Raw genomic sequence first — 27,760 nt, 5'->3', positions numbered from 1 at the left:
AAATCGGAGGTAAACATCCAACCAAAGCAAATCTAAGAAAAACTTTTGGTTTGAAGAATCAGGAGTTTTGAAAAATCAAGGGTTCGAATAATCACGATTTCACTGTAGTTTGATTTGTTATTATCGTTAACTGCAGTAGCTTTTCTATTTCTTGTGGTACTTATTTTTGATGTGTTCAAAAATCATATGTACAGAGTGTGCACATTAATATACTTGCCTGAAGTTTAGGGTCTTCAGCAATCCTTACATGATAACAGCAAATGGCTTCACCAAGAACTGCTCTCAACTTAATATAAAAATACACAAAAAGAAACTTCAGAGAAAAGAACTTAAATGGAAAAAACAAGTCAATGCCATTGATCCTATGCAAAAATGACTGACATTTTATATTTAGTTTGCATTTTAATTTAGCCTTAGCTAGCCATGTTCTTGAGCTCAAAACTCAAAAGGATATCTTACATGTATCTTGAATGAGGCTAGTGAGGCTAATTTGAATACAGACAAAAGAATATTAAAACATCAGCCAGTTTTGCATACGGTCTATAAGACAAGTGCATCTGAATTTTCATTGCAACATTTTTTATTCCAAGATAATACAGCTGGATGGGATGGGTCAGCGGTCAGCGATGGCGGATAGACGTGGATTTTAGAGCTCCGCTTAGTTCTGGCTAGACCGCGCGTATTCCACTACATAAATAGCGAAAAAACATTGTAATAGCACTTTGGGTCGGTTAGAGAGACCGAAAGAAGCAAATTGGTAGCTTTTCAAGCGAAAATGTCGGAAACTCCATCTGACACGTGTTCATTCGAAGAACTTTATAGGGTCGAAGACTTAAAGGACATCTCGAAACGCTTCGCAAAACTTCACACAAATATAGGAGTAGAATTCCGCCTGGTTCGTGAGAAACTCAAGGAAACAACCGACCGAGTCGTGGAATTGGAGAAGGCGATGTCACACTTCGAAAATGAGCAGTTGGAGATGAAGGAAAGTACGATACCCGGGATAATAAAAGAGGCTGAAAAGCGCGACAAGTCCATACGCGACGAACTTCTTGCCCTGAATCTTTGGGGCAGGAAATGGAATCTCATTTTTCACGGTATAACCGGGGAGTTAAAAGAAACTTCTGAAGCTACAAGACGCAAAATTCAAGAATTCTTCAATACTACACTCAAGATGGATCCAGGTGAAGTGAAAAATATTAATTTCGCTGCGTGCCATAGAATTAGAGGAAGCCGAGACGCAACTAAAGAGTCGATCATCATCAGGTTTGTCGACCTGCAACAGCGGGATTACATTCTTAATCTAGCCAAGAAGCTCCCAAAAGGATCAGGTTATGGAGTGATGGTCGATCTACCACCAGAGCTCTCGAAGCTTAGAGGCTGACTTCTCAAGAAGAAATGGGAGCTTCCCTTTCAGCAACAAAAGGAGGCGAAATTAAAGTATCTACAGAAGGCCCCATTCATTCAACTAGTCGTGGCTGGTCAGGTTCAAGAATCGGGTTGAACTATGGAAAAAGCTAAGTTATTGCCTGTCTTACTGAGTAAAAGCTAATTTCAAGAATAGCATATCTAATAATTATGTCGCTATTAACTTTTTGTTTAAGTACTTCTAGTACGCGCGAGTCGCAGCACAGGACATCATTACTATAAGCCAGAAGCTGCAATCGCTAACAGGACGCTACTTGTTGTGTTTGTTTAGTGTCTGTTTGTTCTTGTTCTGGATTGATAAGTCTCAATCTGTTTTCGTCTTACATATGCAAATATATATATTTATTGCAGCGTTTGCTCTGTGCCAGCAAATCAATTCTACCCTTTTGCGTTGTAATAAGTATGCAAGATGAACAGATCATAACATTTAAATTCAGTGAGGATAAAATTAACAGATTGAAGATCGGGACATTGAATTGTAAAGGTTTAGCAGATGAAAAAAAAAGAAAAGACGTCTTTAATTGGCTTCGGCAAAAGAAACTTGACATATATTGTCTACAGGAAGCGCATATCCAAAATAGCAAAAGAGAACAAGCAAGGTGGAAATCCCAATGGGGCTATGAGGCGTTTTTTAGCAGTTTAGATAGCAAAAGTTGCGGAGTTGTTATTCTATTTAACAATACATTTGAATATGTGCTGCACAATGTAATTAGCGATCAACAAGGCAGATATATCGTATTAGATATTTCCATTTTTCAGCAACGTTGCACTTTGGTTACTCTGTATGGTCCGAACACGGACTCGCCCGAATTTTTTACAAACCTGAAAGAAAATCTGATCAATTGGGAACTGTCAAATCAACCTATTATATTATGCGGGGACTGGAACGTGGTGCTAAATTACCATAATGACACGATAAATTACTCAAAGGAAAACAATCCGAAGGCTCAAAAATCTGTGCTGGATTTAATCGATACTTTCGAGTTGGGCGATGTCTATAGAGACCAGGAACCAACTGGACGTAGTTATACTTGGGGTGCGTACAGTAATTTAAAACAAGCAAGACTCGATTATTTTCTTTTGTCTACTGATTTAACCGGTCTAGTGGAGTCAATTCAAACCAATGCTGGCTATCGCACGGATCACTCGTTAGTAGTTATGAATATGATTTTTACACATCAGGAGAGGGGCAGAGGGTTCTGGAAATTCAATAATTCTCTACTGTCAGATCCGGCATATGTGAAACTTGTCAAGGATTGTATAAATGAGACTGTGGATGAATACAAAATTAATGGTGACATAGAAAATCCACAGCCCCATACTTTTTCCATTAATGACCAACTTTTGTTTGAAACACTTAAGCTTCAAATTTGGGGTAAAACTATTTCTTATGCAGCATGGAAGAAAAAAGAGCAAAATAAGACTGAAAATTTTCTAGAGAAGGAAATAAATTTTCTTCAGCAGAGTTTAAATGAATCTCCCTGTGAAACAACTAAAAGGAAACTCGCCCAAAAACAGAATGAGTTACAAGAACTGAGAGAGCATAAAATGCGTGGTATAGTTATAAGGTCAAAAGCTAATTGGATAACTAGGGGTGAAAAAAGCACTAAATACTTCTTGAATCTGGAGAAAAGACATTACACAAACAAATTAATTCCTAAGCTAGTTTTAGAGGATGCTACCGAAATCACAGACCAAAAAGATATAATTAGGGAGCAGGAGCATTTTTATGAAAAGCTTTATACCTCCAGGAAAACTGAATTCAGGGCTGATCATTCTGCCACATTTTTCAATCAAGATAATATAAGGGTGAAGTTGACTCCTGAAGAAAAGGACTCTTGTGAGGGTAACATTTCTGCTAAAGAATGTTTAGATGCCCTAAAAGCTATGGGTGATGGAAAAAGTCCTGGGATGGACGGTTTTACCGTGGAATTTTATAAATTTTTTTGGAATGACCTCAGCCATTATTTAGTGCGTTCAATTAATTTCTCATATAGCATTGGCGAAATGTCGGTCACTCAGAGAAGTGCGCTTATAACTACCTTACCTAAACCAAATAAGACAAAGTTCTATCTGAAAAATTGGAGGCCGATATCTTTACTTGGAGTTGATTATAAAATAGCTTCAGCTGTTGTCGCAAATCGTATTAAGAAGGTTCTCCCATCCATCATTTCACACACCCAAAAAGGCTTTTTAAAAAACAGGTCTATGGCCGAAAACACAAGGCTAATTTATGATATTATAGATAAACTAAATTCTAACAACGAAGAGGGCTTACTGTTGTTAATTGATTTTGAAAAAGCATTCGATTCGGTAGAATGGAACTTTCTTGACGGAGCCTTAAAGTTTTTTAATTTCGGAGAGTCTATAAGGCGGTGGGTTAAAACCTTTTACAAAAATATTAATAGCTCCATTTTATACAATGGTCATTGCTCCAATTCTTTTTCGGTCTCAAGAGGTGTTAGACAGGGAGACCCCCTGTCACCATACCTTTTTATTATTTGTGCTGAACTTCTCGCAGATGCAATAAAACAAAACGGTCAAATTAAGGGCATCACTGTTAATAATGAAGAATTTTTACTTGGACAGTATGCGGATGACACTTTTTTCCTTTTAGATGGAACTGAAACTTCACTCTCCCAATGCCTAGACACATTGGAGCTCTTTGGAGAGTGCTCAGGTCTGAAGGTGAATGTAGAAAAAACTAAGGCGGTATGGCTGGGTAGTAAGAGATTCTCGAAGGTCATATTACTTCCGGAGAAAAATTTAGCATGGGTATTTAATGAACCTTTTGACATCCTAGGGATAACGTTTTTTGTTGAAACCCAGCAAATAGTGGAGTACAATTACAAAATAAAGCTACAGGAGGTCAGAAAACTTTTAGACTCGTGGTCCTGGAGACTTTTGAGTATCATAGGCAAAATACAGGTAATTAAGTCTCTCGCAGTATCTAAATTTGTTCATCTCTTAACAACACTTCCTACTCCAAATGCCTTTTTTCTTAAAGAATTAGAAACACTCTTCTTCTCCTTTATCTGGGATGGAAAGAGTGATAAAATAGCAAGGAAAACAATCATTAATGATGTAGATGATGGGGGATTGAAGATGACCGATATTCGATCATTTGCCAAGGCTCTGAAGATCTCCTGGGTTAAGAAAGTGTGGGACGTAAATTATCAGGCAGACTGGAAAAGGCTCCTGCTTTCCGATCACCTTTACTGGAATGATGTCTGGTTACTAAACAAAAGATCATTATCACGCCTGGCTTGCTCTTTTGGGACAAATACTTTCTGGAGGAATGTAGTTGAATCATGGGCAGATTATGTTCAGGAAACTGTAGAAGCCGGTGACCTTCTGTCACAGCCACTATGGAATAATGTCTTTATTAAGATAGAAAATAAACCTGTGTTTTATAAGTCGTGGTACAAAAAAGATTTACGTTACGTCAATGATCTTGTAGACGAATCCGGCATTTTTATGTCACCAACCAAATTGATTAATAAGTTTAGCCTAACTTGTACCTTTTTACAAGCTTATGGTATTATGTGCGCAATTCCAAGTTCATGGAAGTCAAAGATTAGAGAGTTTGGTAAACGGTTACCTGTGGTCAAATCCCAAAATATAGATAGGTTATTTAAGACAAAAAAGGTGACCAGCTTTACTTACGACGCTTTGCGAAAATCGGTTGCCATACAGCCAACTAAGGTGCAGCGTAAATGGAATAAATATCTACCATCTCCTGTCGAGGATTGGTCTACCTATTACAGTATCCCTTTCTTATGCACGAGTGCTAGTAAGCTGAGAAGCTTTCAATATAGGATATTCCATAGAATTATTGCCACAAATGTATTGTTAATGAAAATGGGTATTAAGGATCACGATAATTGCTTTTTTTGTGACAGTAAACCTGAAACCATAGAGCACCTTTTTTGGTACTGTGACCGGATATCCCACCTCTGGATCGCCCTCGCAAATTGGATCTGGTCGGTAACAGACATTGAAATAGAACTTTCTCTTGAATCTGTTCTCTTGGGCTATACAAACTGTATGCCTTATAAGAATGCGATTAATTGTATTATTTTAGTAGTCAAGTTTTTCATATACAAATGCAAAATGGAGGGACGTGAACCCGATTTCGCTGGCGTACAGAGCTACGTTAAGTTTCATTACAATATTGAAAAATTTGCACGTGACTTTTCTCATCACAATAAAATTTTAAGTAAGTGGACACCGATGAAAAAATTATTTTGTCAATAAATGATGTAATGTGCTGTAATGTAAGTAGAATAAGCATTGTACCGTATTTTAAGTTGAGTAAGTATTGTAATGTAAGTAATGTAAGTTGTATCTTGAAAGTAGAGTTATTGTAATGTTAGTGGTGTAAGAGATCTGTATTGTAAGTAATGTAGCAGTTTTTGTGTTTTGCAAATTAAAAAAAAAAAAAAAAAAAAAAAAAAGATAATACAAGCTAAACTACATGTACAGGAAACTGCATACTGACACCTGTTTTCATTAATTTTGGGGGTAGGAGGGTGAATAGAATGGATACCACTTGAATTAATTTGTCTTGTTTAGACTGGCTAAAAACTCTCCAAAGGTAGCTACCATCTTCAGAGTAAATGGGTGCCAGTACCAAGTCCCTGCTTCTAAGGCCTGGTTCAAAGTAGCAACAGAAGCGGAGGCAGAATAGGAATCAGAAGAATCTTCTGTAGAAGTGTGAATTGATATGATGGAAGCAGAAATGGAAGCCTTCCACTTTCGTGTTACAAAATTCAAAATGAAGGAAGGCCACCATGTTTTCCGTTCCAAATCTTGGGTATTAGTGATCGGGAATGAGCCATGCAATTGATTGATTGTTCTGCTTGCATTTACAATTCCAATCACCCAGTTGACACCCAATCACAAATGACAGAATCAGAAGTGCAAATCAGCAGAAAAAGGAAACATTCTGATCCTTGCGATTCTGATTCTGTGACGGAGGGTATGATTACGATTCTTTCCCCCGTTTTTGATTCAACTGGAGAAGAAGGTTCCTTACACTTCTGATTCCGACTTTGCTTCGAATTCTATCCCAGTGTGAACCAGCCCTAATATAACCACTGCATACACCCATGTCTTTATGTTCTGCCTACACTAATTTTTATTCAGTATTAATTTTTTTGTTAGTTTGTATTTCATGCTAGCTTTACCCACCACCATTGTGGCATAAGCTAAATCATCTAATCCTGATGGCAAATGCTTCTCATAAAAGGCCTCAGCATCAAGCTCTGCAGCCTCTCCCAGGGTCAGACCTCTCTGCAGATGTTTTGTTAGGTATCTGCCATAGCAGTGAAACTGAGCCAGTTTGTATTCCTACAGGATTAAGAAACAAGATTGTCATATTACATTCCCATTAGAATGTTAAGAGTCCCCCACAGAGGGAGAGGGAGGGGGTACTGCCTATAATGGACTATATGGGGAGGCTCCACCCAAAAAGGGTACTTTCTTCAGGATGGGGTTATATAAAAGGGTAGGGGTTTCACGAGCTGAAGTATAGGAAAGGGTGGGGGAAACTGTTGTTTAGGTATTTAAAAGGGCCTTTCAAATATCTTGAACAGATCAACAAAAAATGACATGTAGTTTTCCTACAGTAGGTACATGTATTGGAAAGGGGTACCATTTTCTATGGAAGGTATTATTATGTATATGGAAGGGTTACCTTTTCTGTCAAAAGTGGTACACGTTTATAAAAGGGAATGGGTTTGGACCCCAGAGCAGAGCCTCCCGATATAAAAATCTCTTAAATACTCCCTCCCCCCAAGAGCAGTCTCTCTCTAGATAGTCAAGTGTGCAAGCCATCTGAACATGACCAGAGTACAGTGTAGAGTCAGAACACAAAAAAAAATAAAAACTAGGAGAAACTGGGGTCACCTGTGACATCTTATTCCCTATTAACGTTTTGGGCTTTTACATGCACCTTCCACTATCCAGAAAGGGGATCCAAACAGTCTAAATTAACACCTGCATACCATGCGGATGCATCAATCTTGACTCGTGACTATTTGATGGTTTACTAGCTGCAAATGATGCAGTTTTCTTTTGAATTCTGCATTTTCTACACGTATTTGAAGCTCATGTTGCTGAAATGAATAGTGTCACCACTTTGCTGTACAATCTCCATGAACAAGCTGTTGTATTGTTAAATTTTTACTCCATACTAGCAGAAACCTACCTGCATCTAGAGAGTACCCAGCCTGTTTCAACAGTTTACTGTTTAAAATATTTAATCTTCATTTAGTTTTTTTGTTTTGTTTTTTGTTTGTTTGTTTGTTTGTTTTGTTTGTTTTGTTGTTGTTGTTGAGGGGGGGGGGGGCAATTTTAGGTCACAGGAGCTAGCCTTCACAACACTTGACAACATGTTAACAATACATTTAACCGTAAGCATTATAATACACTGTACATAAAGGCTCAACAACTACACACATGTACAGTACCTTGACAGAAAAAAGAAAGTCCCCAGTGCTAAGCAGCTTGTCTTGATAGTAGGCTGGTGGGAGACGGGCTTCATAAGTGTTCCACATTGAGAACAAAGTATTTGACCTTCAAAAAAATTCAAACATAATCCCGTTTAGTGGAGTGCTGTATGAACACAATAGTGTGTATGTACTTTAAATTTATAATAATTATCTATGTTGTTCTCAAACTCATTAATAATTCAAAAGCCAAAGACAAAGGAAATCATGCACCGTGACATGTTATCCTCAATTTCCCCTTCAAAATCAGTTTGTTTGAGAAGTTATAACAAACATGAATCACAGTGTTTCATTACAATGTCAAAAACCTCATGTTTGTCAAAAATACTCAGCTACGCGTTGTATTTTCAACTCTCTTCTCGGTATTTGATATCATATGTGATGAAACACTGTGTCTCGTCTTTGATAATTATAACTTTCAACATTCCATTAACTTACCCTCTAGCAAGAGGTTCTTCCTCATTTTTCTTGGTCCTTAGTCCAGGCTCTGCTTTCTTCTTTATGTATTTAAGAAATCTTGACAATTCTTGCTCAAAAGCCACTAATACAGGACTTATCTGTTTGTGTTCTAAATAGCACACAGATGTATGAAAGAAGAATAACTTCAGTGAATAACTGATCTACGATTAAAGAACTGCCAACAGAAATCAATCTAAACAGCAAGGGAAAAACTTCCAGAGTTAAATTCTCAATAGATAAGGGGTTAGTTTCTGAAGAAACTGTGTTGCTGTGTCAGTGAGGAGTAGAAACAAGTGTTTAGTTTATCAACAGAGCCCCCCCCCCCCCCCCCCACCCCATAAAGAGATTTGAATCTCTTTACAGTGGCCAATTTACCATGGAAACTGAGACAACAACACAATCCCCTTTCTTGACATGTTGGTAACTAGAGATTTGGATGGCTTCCTCTCTAACAGTGTTTACAGAAAGCCTACACACACTGACCAGTACCTAGCGTATGATTCACACCACTCGCAATCTGTAAAACGCGGTATTGTCAAGTGCGTCTACAAAAGATCAAAACAGCTCATAACTACATGTACGCCATCAGTTATCTCTCAAGAAAAGAAACACCTCTCATCAGTTCTTGTTTCTAACGGTTATTCAGTTTTCGTTTGTGAAAAACATAACAAAAAAGAAACAAACATCCACAAAAGAACCCGTGCCTGAAATTACATCTACTGCGGTGCTATAATATGTCAAACGGTGATCAGAGGCTCTTCACAGCTGCCTACAACAACAGTCGAAACGTCTTGATCCACATCCATGTGACTCAATCGTGAGACAAATAATTAAACTAAGCTATCATTTCAAACCACTATGACAAACACCTTTCATAACAATTTACCTTTAGTTATCTACTTCGTTGATAAACCAAACATTCATTAAATTCCCAACCCCTGGGAAACTACTAAATGTCAAATTCTACCCCTAGCAGAACTGTTTCTCTGCAAACTATGTCAAATTTACTTCACTGGGAGCAAAAGCCCTACCAGATAACCTCCCTCTGTGTCAATTTTCTGGGGATAGACCCCCCCCCCCCCCCAACCCTGGCCCTGGGGCTAATAACATTGATAGCTGCATTAATTTACTGGATGTACGGAGCTTCAATTTGAAAACAGTCAGCTTCAGCTCCGATCCATAATTTTGCGATGGTGGATTTGCTCATGCTAAGTATACATGTAGCTTATTAATTTTGGATATTACGTATTCCTCTACGCAAATAAAAACATTGTACGTATATATTATCTAACCATATCCATGTTCTAAACACTACATTTCGCCCGATCATCTATATATTATGCATGCTATGTACAACTTTGAACTTGCAACTGTACTAAATCAGCTTTCAATACTGTGCGATTGTTAAACAGAACCTTGAACTGTTCGGGAAGAAAGCTCCCTTGTCAGTTAAAGATGAATCTGTGGCTGCCTCAGAACCGTAACTGGTCTCCGACAGACAAAAACGTAGAAGAAAATATAAAAAGTTCAACACACCGCTGACAGATGTCGCTGATCCAGAAGATTTTAGCACATTTCTCCTATCTCCAACAACAAAAGACTTCTTCAAGTCCACGTCACCTTTTCCTAACTCCGACTGTTCCATATTTAAGGAAAATCTAGCCGATGCCGAGCTATTATAGCTTGGCTTCAGCGAAGTTTATGTTGACAAGACGCCATCTTTGAAATTAACAAAGCGCGCGTTTCCAAGGACTTAGTGGCCGCTCCTGTTGTGGTGTTTTCGGGGGGTGGGGTAAGTCACGATGGATATATAGCAGTCAGTCTGTTTTTTTTTTTTTTTGGCTTTTTCGAAGGACACGATAAACGGGGCATCATATCCTAGCATAGACATTTGGGTGTTTTTAATTACTGTCCTGACAAGTTTAGGGAAAGAACGCTTCAATGGCTGTGCTTGTCTTGTAGTTGTACATGTACGCTAAAATCTTAGCAAAGTTATGTTTTGCATCGCACATGTTGCAAGTTAATCAATTTTTCCTTTTTATTTTCACATCTTTCCAGTTTACTTCTTCGTTTTTGTATTTTTTTTTTTTTAGCATTAGTCAGTTCACCACCTGTACCCCTCCCCTCCCCTGTGGGGAATAATGGAGGAACACGTTGCATAAATTCATTGTATGCCTCTTTTTGTTACTGCGCATACGTTCTGCGCACCTTGGGATTGGTCAGAGAACCTCCTCTTCTTTCTCTACCTCAGAGCCTTTGGCTTGGACAATTTGGTGTCGGGAATAGCTTCCTTTTAGGCTAGGGTCATTAAAATCCAATACGAAAATTAGGGTAAGCCACGCATTTTTTAAAGACAAATGAGGTTCAATTTGGAAAATAAAATGCCATATATTCAGGATATATTGTCAAATGGGCTTCTGATGTTATGTATTTTAACGCTGTTTTGGAATTATTGTCGCTTAATTACCTCTGAAAAATACTTGTTTACCCCCAGTTATTTTATTTTTTGAGCCAAATAGCCCTTGCTAAGATTGATCTGCTTTCCCCGCATAGTCATAAGTCGTGTAAAAATACCTCTATATTAGGAAGGCACTGTCATTATATTGACAGGGAAAAATCAAGAAGAATTAAGAAGAAGAAGAAGAAGAGGAAGAAAAAATTGACATGAAACCCCTGAAATGAAAGTCCTTTACAATGTTTCCCAAGATTGAAACAAAAATATTCTTCACATTATATATTCATATTTGCATATTATTGAAACCAGCTGTTGGGCTTTTACCGGATGTTGATCCGTGCAGTATTAAAATCGTACCGATAAAAGAGTGTCCAGAGTCGAATTTTAACAGGGCGATCATTGACTGATAACACCTCGTTTAAAATCTGTGGTAAAGATAACAAGGCGATGCTGATGGCTTGGAGATGAAAATCGGCAAAATCAATAACCCGATTGCTGGAGATGACGTCAAAAGTGTTTTTCAACTGAAGAATCGCACTGAAACTTGATGACTGTCATACAGTTGATCGCCGATTAACGTTTTGCCTTGGGTTGTTGAAGTGTGATTCTCTCAACGATGAAAGCTTCTAGAAGACTCGATCGGATCAAATACTTTTCAATGTGGGAAGCTTTTTCATGAATAGTCGTAGATTTCGACAGTTAATTCTCGCAGACACAAGGTTGGTACAATAATAACAATAACTGTTTGCTCGAGCCAAACATTTGGCAGTTAAGGCTGTAGTTATTCGCCGGTCGAAAAAACAATGCAAACCGCTGAAAGTAGCTGGACGATAAACAAAACACGTAACTACACATATTGGCTCGAGTATAGTTACTAAAGTGAGAACATCAACTCAATGTATAATTTTTTTTAAAGTAATTGTGTATTTTTCCTTGTAGACAGTAGTGTGATGCAAGCTAAATTACATGCATTTTCATTTTCCTTTTATTTAAAAGCTATTAAGAATAATTTTCTTGGATATTACTGTACTTGTAACTCGAAACTATTGGTTCAATCTTCTCAGTACCGTATTTTATTATTTTTTCAATACCTCATGAATCTCAACTTTGACTGACTGATCGAAAAACATAGATTCAGAACAGTTGCGTGATAAATTTTATGGCAACATTAACAGCTTGAATGCTACTTAGCCACAACAGCGATGCTGTCTCAAAGAAACATTACTACGTGAACTGGTCCTGCACGTAAAATGTATTAAATAAACACGATAGTTTCCAAAAATCAAATTATATGATAACACAGACTTGAGGTCACTTGTCTTACTCCTGCTTATCTGATAGTAGGAACTGAAGTTCTGCTTGGTTGTCAAAAAATTTAAACTGGATTGCTTTCTTCAAGGACTGGATTTATTTTTTCGAGTTTTGAATGACTGGAAATTAAATTCAGCGAATATAGAGAGATCGATCGTGTTTTCACCTTTAGGGAAACAAATCTTATCTCTTCGCAAGAACAACAGCGAGATTTACAAAGCTGCGAATCACCAAACACTTTAATTTCCACAGAACAGTAAATAATTACCGTATGATAATTCGACGTGCAAAGAGAGCCTATTTGCATAATAAATCTGCCTTAACTTTGTTTAAAATCAACAATCTCCAGCGAGTGTCAAGGACGCTCGCTGTCAAAATTTCTGAGCGTGTGAAAGTCCACGAAGATGCACCTTTTGTGAAGGTAGACCAACAGATCTTTTCGAAGCCCAAAGTTTTTGCTCCAAGGCGTAACTTGATAGCAACATTTCTGTCTGAAAAACAGGCGTTCGGGATATTGAAGTGCTTGACCCTTCACATTCATCTGTAGTCAGGCTTGGAAATCAATAAGATGAAAAGGTGAGAGCATTGTTATTTTCACCCCAGTAAGATATGAAAGAAAATGCTTCACTCCCAAGCTAAAATTGTAAAAAAAATATGTGCGTGAAAATTATCATCAGTTGCAAATATTGCAGTGTGCATCACTGAAACTGCTGTTAACGTTCAACAGCTGAATGATAAACCAACAGAATTTCATTCTAGAACTGCATTGTATAAAACTATATACATTTCTAGGGTGTAAACGTTTTTCTGTCCCTCGTTTTAAATTTACACTGTATAAGCTTAGTGAAAACAAAACGGTAATTATTTGCGCTAGCTTGATTCGTCTCTTCCGCTTTGGACAAACGTCTCTCAGGAATTAACATTCTCGCCATAGCATCGCTCTCCTCTGAATTCCGAAAGCATTTCTTCAGTCGATGGCATTTTAATGAGTGTGTAAACTTTCGAAATTTGGTTGAAGTCGAGAAAAACCAGGCATATTCCGTTAGATTTAAAGTTTATGGGGGCGATATAGAAGTTATAAATGCCAAGCATTGACTTTATGTTTATTCTCGTCTGGTTAAGTATATCCATAGCCGGCTTGATGCCAAAAATATCAATACACATGTATATCCATATAGAAATCTCACAATGTTTATATGGCATCCATGTTTTAAATGGAAGCCATTTAGTGCAATTCATTGAGTGCTTCGAACCCATTTAAATACAAGCACGCAACGTCGAGAAGCACTGTTTGGCATTTCATCGGATTCTCCAGTCAGCTGACAGGATCTGCAAAATTGACTTGGGTCACTCATTTTGAAATTATCTGATGATATATATCGAGTTAACTAAGCCGATGCAAAGATATGAACGGAACTCTCCAAGTAATATCCCGCGATAACATCGGCCAAGCTGTAAAGCGGTGCTTTTAGGGTTTTTTCGTTTGCGTCAATGCCCTTTTGTGAGCACTATGACAAAATACTTTCTCGTGCCCTTAAGGCAAAACAAAATGAACTAGGTTATTTAATTAAAAATCTAGGCTAACGGAAAATTTGTGCTTAATTATTTATTGCGATTACAGCTGTGGACATAATGAATAAATTTTGTGAAGGCATATATATCTAGTTTTGGGTAAACGCCTTTTCTTCAGTCGACAATCAATGTATAAACCAAAAACAATTTCAAACTGTTATAAGCTTACTTGCCGGAAACATGTATAATGCGTTTCTAATCTTTTAGTCTCTTTTGGATGAAATCTTACAAATGTGACCGCAGAAAGGAAATCTATTGAATATCGCTTTTTAGTGTGGTGTTGTTGTTATTTTTATATTTTAGCAAAGAAATTTAAAAAAAGTTCTTACTATTATGTCAGTGTTAGGTTAGACAGGTAAAAATAGATTTTTGAATTAAACTCGACGAATCGTCGTGTCATCAAGTTGTTAATGTAACATAAATACAGCCTTCAGATGCGTTTTATTGGATTTAACAAATTTTTGAAAGGAAATACACCCTTGAAGGACGGCGATCACGGAGAGAATTTATTCCTTGATATCCAATTTATTTCCCAAGCTCCGCAAAATCAATCGCCCTCAGATGAATCGACGTGGTCTTTATTTAGTCTGTACACTACTGATCCATAAAGAGTAATCATTAAATGGAAGCTTCCTATCGTTACTCTCACGGGGTGATGTTTTTGAAGTATGCTAAAAACAGGTGGTTCTTGCGTTTGAGTCTGTTGACAAATTTTTCTAACTTTTGTCAAAGTGGCACAGTTTGGCTGTATGTTGCCAAACTACTCAAATATGTCACAAAGAGCCTGTTTTGTGATATGAAATCGTTGTCACAACACCGGGGAATAAACTATTGAGATGTTTCTCCTATTATCAGTTTTTAGAGACTTATCTAAAAACACACAGGAAGAACTTGAAAATACTGGCCAATTTTTTCTAGTTGCAATCCACATCCATTCCAAGCCATCCGTAGCCAAACATAATTAATAGTGGCTTTTGTGGTGCACTAATAGGGTTACTATTAACACAAACTCAACTATATTGCTTTAACGATTTCATAGAAACAAACACGTCTATTTTGTTATTCAAAGTTAGACTAAAAATAGGTCACACTTCTCCTTCTAAGCTGAGCAGTGTTTCTGTACGTTGAATTTTTTGTTATATCAATATTTTACAAAATACCTGTGACCTTGGAAGCTACTTTGAGTGAAAGGGTTAAAAATTGGGTTGAACAATGTTGTTATCTCGGTGAAAACACAAAACAACACAGACTCGAAATAAACTATCGAAAGTATTTTTCCGCCATTTTGAGGTGTAAAGCGTAAGGGTGGAGTCCTACGCACTCAGCCAAAGTGCCACGATTCTGACAATTCTTTAATTTTTTCAGGAACCAATTGGGAAAAACATTTTTTAATTTTAAATGAACCTAAAGTCAATGCTTTGACAACGCTAGCTATCATGCATCTATGAAACCACATCCTGTTTAGATCCCCAAAGAAGGCTGAAAGGGCAGGATATTTTGAAGAAGTACTGAAAATAGCATCATATTCTAAGTTGAGATCTGCCCCCTGTCAATGAGCGGATATAAATTTATAGGGCTTCCGTTGCCGAATCTGTCAGTTGAGTTAGATTAATCTTCACGGCGAAAGAAAACCTTCAAGTCTTACCATCTTATCAAAGGTAAACATTCGTGAGGTTCTAGCTTAAATCTCGTATATGTTCACTGCCAGTAAATTGACATTAGAATTCAACGATTCGTTAAGTTCAGTAAAAAATGCATTTAACTTGAATTAATTTATGCAAGAGTACTCCCTTTATTCTAAAGACGGAAACCAAAATCGTAGCTCAAACTTTAGAAATTAATTGTGATATTCAAAATAGAAAGTGTTGAGCACTGAGATCAGTTTTTTATGCTGTAGAAGTTGGTGCTACTTTGGAAAACGAAGACGTAATTCGAAAGCGTGATCATTCAAATGAAAGCTACTGAGCAGTACTTTCCTGTGGTGCTGTTTATTATGCTGTACAAGGTGGTTCTAACCGGTTTGAGTCTGTGAATGAAATCCTAAAGTGTGACCATTCCAATGAAAGCTACTGAACAGTACTTTCCTGTGGTGCTGTTTATTATGCTGTACGAGGGGGTTTTAACGTTTGAGTCTGTGGATGAAATCCTGAAGTGTGACCATTCAAATGAAAGTTCCTGAGCAGTACTTAACTGTGGTGCTGTTCATTAAACTTTAATTTAAACGGTATTGCCTGGATGTATTCCTAAGGCAGAGTTGGTGAAATTAGAGCTGTACATTCACGTTATCCTGCTTGTCATTCCTTGGAATTATACTCCATTTTCATGTTCTCATTTTCTATTTTTATATTTTTCAGATGACTTCACAACGCAATAAATCAACTTCTTCGTCTGAGAATGGAGGTCCAGGCTCACCTCTGAATCAATCTACTGTTGCATTTCTGCCAGAAAAATCCAACAGAGAAAAGTCGCAATCGAGAACTGGATTTGGCAACGTCAAAATAATGTTAGCAGCTCTGCCAATAATTCTCCTCTTGGCTTTAGTTATTGTTCTTGTAATTATTCTAACCAGAGGCCAAACTGACGTCCCGAGGGAAAATGGCCTCCACTCGGCAGGTTGCAGGTATTCCGACGAGGCAAAACGCATAGGATTGGACTCGTTCCTAAACGAACTTCTCCGGAAATATCACGAGCTGTTACCGGAAAACCTCGCGTCGAAACCCGGGATCACCAGAGAAGACGTTCTCAAAAACTATCGGCCTTACGATCCTCGTCCGAGCGCTATCAAGAACTATACCGACGAAGTCCGAAGATTACACGACAGGCTTGAAGCGATAATCGCAAAGGCGAATGGCTCCCGATTGAAGTTACGTGAAAACAAGGCGATGTACATAGCACAGCATTTGTTGAGGCATTCGTTTGACTGGGGACCGTACGAGCGGGATTATTACGCTGGGGATTGGATGTTTGAGCCTAACCTCTACTGCTGGCAGCCAATCTGTTACGTGCTAACGAATTTAAATTTAGTAATATCCCATTTCAAGCCTGAAAATCTCTCAGGAGTAGAAGTGATCGAGGAACTCTTAAAGAAACACAACGATACCTTTGTACAGTATATTGAGAATCTCAAGCTTGGCGTGGCCACTGGAATGGTCCGCTCGGTGGAATCTTGTACAGCGGGTATTCACGCCATCAAGAGAAATTATTACGAGGTTGCTGTTAATAACGCGTCTGGTAAGAACCCTTTGAAATATTCGAGACTCTACTTTAAATACTTATTCCTCATTTTAGGCAGTGATTCCCGTAGCCCTTGCTTATAGTAATGCGTTTCCTGTATAGTAGTTTTTGTACGCCGGAGGAAAAACACTTGGAATCCTTGACTGCATTTGAGCCACCGAAAGTTTCTGCATGCCAGCTAGCACCCACAACCATAGCTTCAAACATAACTGGACCCTTGACCAGATAACTCAATAATTCAAATTGTCATGTTGTGAAAAATTTGTTGCTGAAAGCATAAATTTTTTAACTAAAGTTTTCGAACTTCGAAGGTCTCAGTGTGAAGGAAACAATCCCTCTCCCACCCCATCCTTGCAAAAAACACTTACAAATCGTGCCGCAAAACGTTCAAGGGTTTTTTTTGCGAGACAAGTTGCAAGGAAAATTGTTTGGCTTTGTAAGTTCTTAATCCATGTTTTTCTATGAATTAGGAATTTTGAACGAGGGAGTGGCAAAAACTATTCTTAGGAAAAGCTTCACAGAGAAAATTACCCCAGAGATGAATGCCACGTGGTACGAGAGGCGAAGAGAGAGCGTGCGTGCGTCACTCAAACGATTTTTACTGGTTTACTTGGGTGAACCGCTGAACAGACTTATAAGGTATGTAGGGTTGAATTTCATGCAGTTATCAAAAGTGTTTGAATCGCGAGATATTTATGAGTACGTGTTAGCAGATGTATATATATATATTTAAAATTGAAACAAAAAAAAAATAACGGTTTCACATCAGTCATTGTGAGGAAGGCGTGATGTCATTTTGTACCGTCATTTATTTAGACGATAGCTCACAAGCTTGATCCCGTAGCAAGATTTATCTCTCCTCGACCAATTAATTCGTAGGCCTCGGTGGATAACAGAAGACTTGGCGCAAATGTTGCTATTTAAGGCTCGCCTTTTAATCGTCCAGCACTTCAATATCACACAGCACACAGTACATATGAGAATAATAATCATCTTCTTCCCCCACCCCCTCCCATCCCGGTGGAATATCGCCTCTCACCTCCTCTCTCTCTATCCTAGTGGACTAAGTTCTTTTTAGCGAGTTTCTTCATTTCTACTGAGTTACTCAGTAATGGTGGTTCTCCTCGTTCTTTGCTAAAGACTTAGTTGTTTGTTTCTGTATTTTGTTTGTAACAAAACGTGGCCAACTAGATTTGGACATAGAATTTGATCAATAAGTTCTTTACTGAGCGAACTATAGCTTAGTTCTGTCTCAGGAGTCCCTCTATCTTCGCCCTGCATAGGGTGTGGCAGGACACACCCTATGCAGGGCAGAGATAGAGGGACTCCTGAGACAGAACTAACTATAGCTTCGTCCTCAGAATTCCAGGTCCTAAATAAAAATCTCGTTAGCTCATTGAAATGGCCTTGGTGGAAAATATTTCTTGGAGGGAGAGAGGGAGGGAGGGGATTGAAGTAGAAAAACAGACACATTACCGTTATTGTATTTCAGGCGTTCAGATAGTTCGAGGCCATGGCCTGAAAATTCCGATGCGAGCGAATAATAAACGCGAGGAGACTGGAGAGAGAGAAAAGCTTTCGCCCAGTCCCCTCTCGTTTCTTCGCGCTCCCAATATTTTCCTTCGCACGCATCGCAATTTTCTTGGCGCCGCTACACACTATTTGAAGGCCTGGAACAGGCGATATTCAAGGAACAAGATTCTTTGAAGAGGACCCACCTTGTCTGTGGTAGGGAATTATCGAAGACAACACCTATCTCATAAACATAACCAACAAAATTTTAGTGGCTTTAAAATTTGAGTTGCCACAAAAATATTCAGCTAGCAGGAGTCAGCATTTGCTAGATAAACAAGAAAAGTGAGATTTGAATCTCATCTGTCATTTTTTTTTTAAATTTACTGCTGTATGGAGAAGTGGCTATGCAATAAAAACACCATCTTTTGTGGTGGAGGAAGGGAGGTACAGGGAGAGACCACCATATATTTTGTTGTTTGGTGGGTCTTGTTTTAGTACAAACGTTTTCACCACTTTCCTTATTGCAATTTGATCGGCAAATTGACACGGAAACAATGAGGATGTTTGCGCACTGAAAGTGATACTTTCCATCCCACAGATATCTTGAAAGAGAACACATTCGATATTGCTACGAGGAAGTACATGGCATGGCCAACTTACCGCTTCGCTTTGTGTACGTGAATGGTTTCCGCGATCCCTCTAGACCAACAACAGCTACACTTCCAAACGGCGACGATATTAATATCACAAACTCATACACGAGACTGTTGTCTTTCTTCACGAGCGGCGGAATATCTCCTGAAGAACTGCGAAGAATGGGTTACGAAAAACTGGACACTTTGCTTGGTCAGGTAAGTAGAGCAGATGTCATCAGCATTACATCATCATCATTAGCTTCATCGTCATCTTCATCTTCATCATCATCATCATCATCATCATCATCATCATCATCATCATCATTGTCTTCATCGCCACTATCTCCATAATCATCATCATTATCACCTTCATTTAAACACGATATCATATCATTAAAAACGAATGGTCTTCCAATCAGCCATGGGAGAGGCTTATTAAAAAAATCTGACCTTCAAACGAGGGCTCTTAAGGGGGTGCTTACCAGAGATTTTACGGTTGCTGTGAAAGTTATCAAAGTAAAATAACTGACTTGCTGGGATCAAAAAATTAGTCCCATTTCAAAAATATCACTAGCAATAAAAAGATCAAAGAGCAAAAAAAAAAATAAACAAATAAATAAAACTAATTTCGCAAAAAATAGAAAAAAAAACTCGCGTACTCTCAGCAACAGTGCAACGTTCAATATTTCCCTAAATTAATCTCTCTATCTCCCCTCACAGGCAAAAGAGCTTGCTAAACAGTACACGGGCATTGAAGAAGAAACTACTGCCGTTGTACAATTCAGACAAGTCCTGCGGTCACGTGACATGTTCTTTAACGATGGACGTTTTCCAGCCAATGAGTCTGGAGAGGAAGCGTTCATGAAGTGCGCTGACACACAAGGAGCGCGGGCATTCTGTCCGGTGCGATGGAAAGCGTTGCAGAAGTGGATTAATTCCACAAAACACGTTAGTTGATATTTGAAATTAATTAACTGCTTGATTCTAGTCATAAAGTGCTTTCGTTGGAGAATACCCGTGGCGACCTTCACCATTTGCAACGTCTTACAAAAACAGTGTGCCGAGACACAAAAAGCAATGGAACTGCACGTTATCTGGATCCAGTGAAAATAGTGCTTTTGAAATGTGCAGGCCCACTGAATTACTGAAAAACAGAATACAAGAGTCAACCTGTAAACTAATAATGTTTTAAACACCATTTCGTTCATAGCTTTCGAAAAACGCAAAATTATATTCTTGTGAAAACGTATTTGAAGAAATCTGCCCCACATGGTTTACGCGTCGTCTCAATGCAACTATTAGGGACCTTAAGTTGCCATGACGACGACGGCAACGAGAACGTCAGGAAACAATAGTTTTAATTAGCAAAACTCTGGTTCTGCACGTGCGTTGTATGCTATGGTACATTTCTCTGCCGTCCTCTGGAAAAACGTGAATTGACCACATTCAAAGTTTTAAGGAGAACGTGAACGCATAAAACAGAATAAAATAAAAATAAATGACTCTATCTAAGTGTCAAAGTATTAAGCGCAGAGCACTAATTGGGGAAACTATCCAGATCGAATTGGAATTTGAAAATGTTGGTTTTTGAGAAAGGGGGAAAACTGGAGTACCCGGAGAAAAACCTCTCGGAGCAAAGACGAGAACCAACAACAAACTCAACGCACATATGACGCCGATTCCGGGAATCAAACCTGGGCCACATTGGTTGGAGGTGAGTGCTCTCACCAATGCACCATCCCTGCTCCCACGTATAATGGTTTATTTTCATTACTCTTTCTGAACCTTAAAGCCCCCCCCCCCCCCCCCCCCCACTTACGACGCTATCTCCTGGATAGTTCGGCCACATTACACAAACTAAATGAGTAGAGAAAAAATCGCGAATTATTTCTTTTTTAAGTTCCGTTTTCGTTGGCGTCGTCGTCATCCTCGTCTCTGCTTAAGATTCTTATTACAATATTAGAAATTGTGTAGAATTGATTGTTTTAACCCGTTATATTAATATATATGGTTTTATTTGCTCATAGGTTGCTAGTTTCCTAAAACCCAAGATCGGCCCTCTTTTCTATGACTCCGGACCTAAAAAGACCACGCCCTCTATTGGCATATCCGTCAAAGGGGAATACAACCCTGAAGTTTGTTTCCATGGCTACGAAGTCACTATGGTGATGGCCATGGGGTATCAGACGTTACCATTCTTTATGGACAACCTTGGACCAAACTACACTGAGTATACCACGACCTCTCATGAGCAGTTACCAGGCCATCATTTGGAGGTGAGTGAGACGCGGTTGTGGGCTGGTGTGGAGCGAAAGGTTGGTCGCCCAAGGTGATCTCTACTAGTACTGTGTTGTCTCACCAGAGAGTAAAGGCCCGTTTAAATGGTTTCAACATTTGCCTAACATTTGTTCAACAAAAGTTGAATCGATGTTGGGCAAATGTTTATTGAACGGAGGATTCAAACGGCTTCAACGCCATTCAACATTTTCAAGAACAAAGAAATGTTGAATCGATGTTGAATGGCCTGTTCAAACGCCCCCGACATTTGGTTTAACAACTTTGTTGAACGCATGTTGAAGCAGATGTTGAAACCGTTTAAAAAGGGCCTTAACCCGTAAATTAGAAACGGCCAACTAATCCTAATGGCGAAGGTGGTGAAAAATAAACAATATGGCTAGAACAACTGAAGTGTATCATAGCAAATTAGACTGATATTTCGGTTTGCAACACAAACCTTCCTCGCGAGCTTGAACGGAAAAACAGTGAGAAACATAAAAGGATCGTACTCCAACGGAGTGGGAGTGGTCAAACCAATCGCGCAAGGGTAGGGCTTTTCAAAGGGCACACTCCGGGAGGCGCACTATCCTCTCCATTCCTTCACTCCAAATCAACTGTCCACCTACCCCAAGCTTCGCGAGGTTTTGCGAGTCACGTATTTCTAGTATTATAGATAAATGACAAAGAACCATAAGAGGTTAACGTTCATAACCTCTGAGGAACATCAGGCTGTTGTGTGGAAGATAATGGGCCTTACTCCTGTCGACTAACTGAACAGATAGATAGACAGACAGACAGACAGACAGACAGACAAACAGACAGCGAGAGACAGACACACAGAATGACAGGGGTAACAAATACGCAGATGAATCTAGAGAATGACAAATAGATAGACAGACAGACAGACAGACAGCGAGAGAAAGAGACAGAGAGAGAGAAAGAGTTAGAGACAGACACACAGAATTACAGATAGATAGACAGAGAGACAGACAGACAGCGAGAGAAAGAGGGAGAGACAGACACACAGAATGACAGATAGATAGACAAACAGAGAGCGAGAGAAATAAAGAAAGAAAGAGCGAGAGACAGACACACACAAAGAATGACAGATAGATAGACAGACAGAGAGACAGACAGACAGACAGCGAGAGAAAGAGGGAGAGAGAGAAGCAGACACACAAAATGACAGATAGATACACAAACAGACAGACAGACAGATAGACAGACAGCCAGAAAGTGCACGCGTGTTTTGGAGCTAAGCATACCTATAACAAATGTAATATGTAACATATTTTCTAACATGTTTATTTATAGGTGCAAGGCTACAGCGACAACTTCGGTGAAACTTGTAACGACGCTGTTTCATGGATCTCATCCCCAAACTATTTACCTTCTTTCACTGAAGGTTGGGCAACATATGTGGAATACCCGCTAATGGCGAAGGATACTGATGCTTATGCCAACACTCTGGATAAACATGTCTTGTTACAGAAATATGGCATGTTGAAATATCAAGTGAGGAAACTTGAAAACTACTCCAATTAACAATTGGTTGATGCGTCAGGGTGCGGTTATTGAGATATGAAGCACGCGGGAAGTTTGGAGAGCACGAAAGATGGGTAAGAGTTGCTCGAGGCGTAGCTGAGAGCAACTCTTAGAGAGGCGTAGCCGTTCTCTCGCTTCTTGAGTGCTCTCCAAACTTTCCGCGTGCTTTATATCTCGATGAACGCACAGCTGACGCATAAACCAACTGTTTTATAACATTTTCAACGTGGTAGTTTAAATTTTTTCTCGAGGCTTTTGTTTGCTGACGTTATCAGCGTGCACAATGGGAATATGAGTACGCACGCGCAATTCAGTTTGATTACTGGAGTTACTAGCAATGTGATAATACCTTTAATAGGACTTTTAAACTATAGGTGGTTTGCATCACCGCCATGTTGGTGGACAAAACAAAAGAAAATTTGATCACAAAGTTTGCATAAAAGTGGCAGGTAACTCCCAGCGGAGAAAAATCTCATCGTTCCTGTCCATCAACGTGGCCGCCATGACGTCACATGCAAACCATCAATTGCGTCAGTTAACTACAACTACCAGAATCCTTCAGTTTTTTTTTATTTCTCATGCTAATTAGAGCTATTGTCATTTGCTGTCCACTGGGATTACAAAATTTGAATTTGAAAAGGAAAACGAAACGAATTCTGGTAGTTGTAGTTAAATGACGCCATCATGAAAATGGCCTATTCTCGCGTTGGTTAACTTTCATTATAAGAGACTTTAAGCATCGACGACGGGAACGGCAACGGCGACGGAAAAACCGAGGAAAGACTGAGGAGAGGACGCGGTTGCGTCGCGAAATTGGAAACAGTTAAGCAGGCGCAATACGACGACAGCTTCCCTCGAAGAGGATTAAATAGGATGGGCGCTTTCCATTCACCAAAAATTTTCGATTTGAATTTTCGGAAATTTCGGTCTCGAATGGAACGGGCTTATTCTCGGTCGGTTTCCACTTTTCGGGAACAGCTGAAAAGGTTGTCCTAAATTGTCGAAAATCTTTTCCGGAAAAGATGCTGTTCCGTTCGATTCCCACCTGAAATTTTCGAAAATTTCGTCGAATTGAAAGCACCCATCAAGTTTTCGTTAAAAGAAGTCAGAAATCGATTTTAATAATGAAATAACCGATGGAGAATTTTTACTGCTATTAACGAGAACGTGTTTGTCGGAGTTGCAGTTCTCCGATGTAAACAATTCAGACCATTTGATATATTTTTAGATCGTAATAAAAATCACCGATATAACTAGAAATAGCGACTAGATTAACATTAATTTACTTCAAATGTTCTGCATCGAAGGCTGGGATTTCAAGAAACACTTTAGCAGTGCGAGCACGCGTGAGAATTTCGTTATCTTTACATCTAAAAATTTGAACTGAAAACTACGATATGACACAGTGGTTTGTGGTTTGGATGCTATTTTGAGCAACATAGACTGTTTATTTTTCTCCAGCTTAAATGTAAATTAAAAGTTCTAGTGTGTCTTGTTTTGAATAAGAAAAAGTAATGTTACACTGATGTTAGAGAGAAACATCGATGATTAGTGTCAGACTCGCAAGTCATTTCTAATTTTGCAGGCACCGTCACTAGCTTTCTGTTTTGAAACAGCCGACTGATGAAGTTATTATAGTTTCCGAAAAAATAAAACAAAAACTCAACGCGTACTTTACCTGCAGTATCCTTAAGTGCCAAGCGATATTAAAAATATCATTTTTTCGGGGCGAAACGAAGGTAAAATATGTGAAATGTTCTCACGTTTTCGGGCAACGCCAAACGAAGCTTTCTCACGTCGGGCCCCGGAACAGAACGTCTGGATATTTCCCGCCAGACATGCGCAATGTGACATTTGGGTTTTCCCTCACAATCTCACGTCGCCGTTGCCGTTCCCGTCGTCGATGCTTAAAGTCTCTATAGTAAGGACCTTACCACAACGGCGACGCCAACAAAAACGTCACGCAGAAATAAATATTCAATTGTCTCAGCTATCTCGTGATTATTCCCACCTATTCAACTCGCACAATGTGGCCGAATTGTCCAGGAACATAGTAGCAAGGCGTTCATGTTTAGAGAGAGAGAAAAAAATTCACTGTCTTAGCTAACATTCTCCTCAAAACTTTGAAGTTGGTCATTTCACGTTGTCGTTTTGCAGGAGACGCCAAAGACATGTACCAAAATTTGAAACACACGAGCAGAGCGATTGCTTTGCCAGGTGCGTTTCTCATTTATAAAGCTAACCATTCTTTTTATACATTTATTTGTTTCATTAAACAGATTCTCTCAGCGTTACGCTCTGTTCTCGACACTGGTGTGAATTACTTTGGAATGACGCGTGTAAGAGCCAGACAACTCTACGACAAGTACGCATGGGACAGTGGCGACCTGGCCACCAAAGACATCACGCGGTACCAAAGCGCTCCGGGGACTGTGACTAGCTATATGATTGGACAACAGACGTTTATAAAATTAAGACAACAAGCCGAGAGAGAGCTGGGCTCGAACTTCTCCCTGAAAGAATTTCACTATCAAATACTTCGCCAGGGCGAACTACCCCTTAAGTACATGGAAATGCATATTTCACGATTTATAGAATGTAAGAAAGATTCTACAGCGCCTGGATGTAAAGAGATATTGTCGTAGTACTAGGTGTGCAAGAGGAAGTACATATTAACATGTAACTTCTCCTTACGTTTACAGTCTTCCAATAATCGGTTTATAGATTCGTTGATACGCGCACGTATTAAGATCGTTAAGGAGAATCGCTGTTTCGATCTTAGACTTGAGAGAGTGAGCATCTTTTTAGCCTGTCCCAGCTTAGGGACTTCCCTCTTTAGGCTGCTTCGCGAAGTTATGGAACCGTTTTGAAATAGGCTGAACAATAATGTCATGCAGTTTTTAAAATATGTATAAAAAGTGTTCACAAACATTGTAAATTGCAAGTTATACTTATACAAATGTAACTTCCATTCATATTTATTGTTACTGAGTAAGTTGTGCTGGAGTTAAAAATTGATCTACAATTAATTTAAGCTTAATACGAAGTTAGCAATGGGATTAACTGTTTATCGTTAAATGGTCTAAATTGCAACCATCTTTTCTAGTTTTTTTTTCTCATTAGTTTTAGCTAATAAGTATATGAAGATTGGGTGGCCATGTTATATCCATTTTATAAACTTGAATCGAAGGTGCCGGTTTGTAAATTGATAATAGCACATGGACACGAATTCTATTTACAACACAAATTAAATGCATCAAATGTTCATGTTAAACAATTATCTTAACGACACCGATCATTGAAAGTTGAGTAAGTGGAAATACAAGTTTATACATAGTTGAACCAAATTGTTTTCAATTTATAAATAGCGTTAATTTTTTTCTTTTTCCTTTATGAATTATTTTTTAATTTTTAGATTCATTTTTTTTCCGGTGCCACAATTTGGCTCACCAACTCATAAAAAAGCTTGTACGTATTTTAATGTTACGGTGTGATACAAAAAATAGTTAATTAACGTCTTACTCACAGGACTTCTTATATACAAGTTCTGTAATTCTGGAAGTTGGTTAGAAAATAGAGTGGGTTTCAATTGAGTGTCGTAAAACCAAAACAAAAATTAATCACTCTGGCCGGCCAATCACGGCAGATCTACGCAGCGCAAAGAACCAATCAGAACTTGAAGCAGCATACAAGTAACCAGGTGCCAAGCGCAGGAAAACGCGTGCGCGCCCGGGATACGATTGGTTTTGACGCGAGTTTTGCTAGCCAATCACATAGCGCAATGAAGCAATACTAAACGAAATACGGATTCCTTTCGAGTTTCGACGCTCAACTGAAAGCCTCTCTATCGACCCTCATGCAGTGTGATTTGGCTTAGATCATGAAAACAGATTAAAGAGAAATCGAAAGCAATTTGCTCTTTTTCATTCTGTGAAAGGTTAAAAAATATGACGTCGCCTTTTTCAGCCAATCAGAAGGCAAATCAAAATTGCTCTTGACTTGCGTCGAGCGTTTTCCCGCGAATGACGCTATTTACATGCATTTCCTTGAGTTCTTATTGGTTCATTAAGGTTTAGCGTTTACTGTGATAGCTTGAGATTGACTACTTTCCTTTTTGCAAACGAAACTCAATTGAAAACCTTTTTTTAGAGTAACCATGCGTTATTAAAGCTGTTTTCTATCGAGTATCGAGAGCAATTCGCGTTTTTTTTTTTTTTTTTTGGTTTTGCTTTACTATATTCTTTGATTGGTTGGCAAAACTCGCGCCATTTTCTCAACCAATGAGAAGCAAAACTAAAATCATCCTCGACTCGCTCGCACGTGTTTTCCCACGCTTAACGCTGGTTACATGTACTTGCTGTGAATTCTGATTGGTTCATCGCATTGTTTGCGTCTGTTGTGATTGGCCAGATTGATTACATACAACACCCAAATAAAAACTGCTCTGCTATGCACACCTGTAAAAATTAGTTTTTGGTTAGCTGGCTCTGCCTAGGTGCTATCTGTTACAGTTTGTGTCAAGGTTTAAATTAAAATCACTCTTACATTACAGAAAGAAATAACTATCATCTAGTAAAAATAAACAGTTGTTGGAATATAATATTAAAAGAAACAGCAAAATTTGTTGACTGAGATAGTCAATTTTTGAAAGCGTTATAATTTATTCGATTACATTTAAAAGTCTCCTCCATTGCGTATACAGTTTGAGTACCAGATTAAAATATATTTGAATATTTAAAGAAGCTGTGTTACGTATACTGGAAATTAAGTACAGCTGACACTAGATTGTACACGTCGACAGTGCGAAAGCTACAACT

The 27,760-nt window shown here is 38.7% G+C and overlaps 2 protein-coding genes across 3 annotated transcripts in view; one reads left to right on the top strand and one right to left on the bottom strand.

Moving 5' to 3' along the window:
* The window catches only part of LOC146475763 (cilia- and flagella-associated protein 54-like), a 68,525-nt gene extending 58,400 nt beyond the window's left edge, over window positions 1–10,125 (bottom strand). The window contains exons 1-5 of the mRNA XM_085115480.1: window positions 9,936–10,125; window positions 8,379–8,508; window positions 7,902–8,007; window positions 6,622–6,780; window positions 218–286 (exon numbers count right to left, since the gene is read on the bottom strand). Coding sequence (XP_084971606.1) covers window positions 218–286; window positions 6,622–6,780; window positions 7,902–8,007; window positions 8,379–8,508; window positions 9,936–10,044 — 573 coding nt within the window. The 5' untranslated portion in view covers window positions 10,045–10,125. The remainder of the gene's footprint in view (window positions 1–217; window positions 287–6,621; window positions 6,781–7,901; window positions 8,008–8,378; window positions 8,509–9,935) is intronic.
* Window positions 10,126–11,233: 1,108 nt separating this feature from the next.
* LOC146475762 (uncharacterized) lies at window positions 11,234–27,669 on the top strand. Of its 2 annotated transcripts, none has more exons than XM_085115478.1 (8): window positions 11,234–11,573; window positions 16,092–16,968; window positions 17,442–17,610; window positions 19,085–19,337; window positions 19,842–20,069; window positions 21,149–21,397; window positions 22,713–22,913; window positions 25,223–27,669. In XM_085115478.1, exons 2-8 carry the CDS (start codon window positions 16,092–16,094, stop codon window positions 25,586–25,588), a joined length of 2,343 nt encoding a protein of 780 aa, XP_084971604.1. In that variant the 5' UTR covers window positions 11,234–11,573; the 3' UTR covers window positions 25,589–27,669. The 2 variants fall into 2 exon arrangements, with proteins under 2 accessions (XP_084971604.1, XP_084971605.1); XM_085115479.1 differs by lacking the exon at window positions 11,234–11,573 and adding an exon at window positions 12,206–12,741.
* Window positions 27,670–27,760: the final 91 nt, after the last annotated feature.

This window comes from Pavona decussata, unplaced genomic scaffold, assembly GCF_977016875.1.
Source record: "Pavona decussata unplaced genomic scaffold, jaPavDecu1.1 SCAFFOLD_83, whole genome shotgun sequence".
NCBI lineage: Eukaryota > Metazoa > Cnidaria > Anthozoa > Scleractinia > Agariciidae > Pavona > Pavona decussata.
This window is presented reverse-complemented; position numbering and strand designations above follow the sequence as displayed.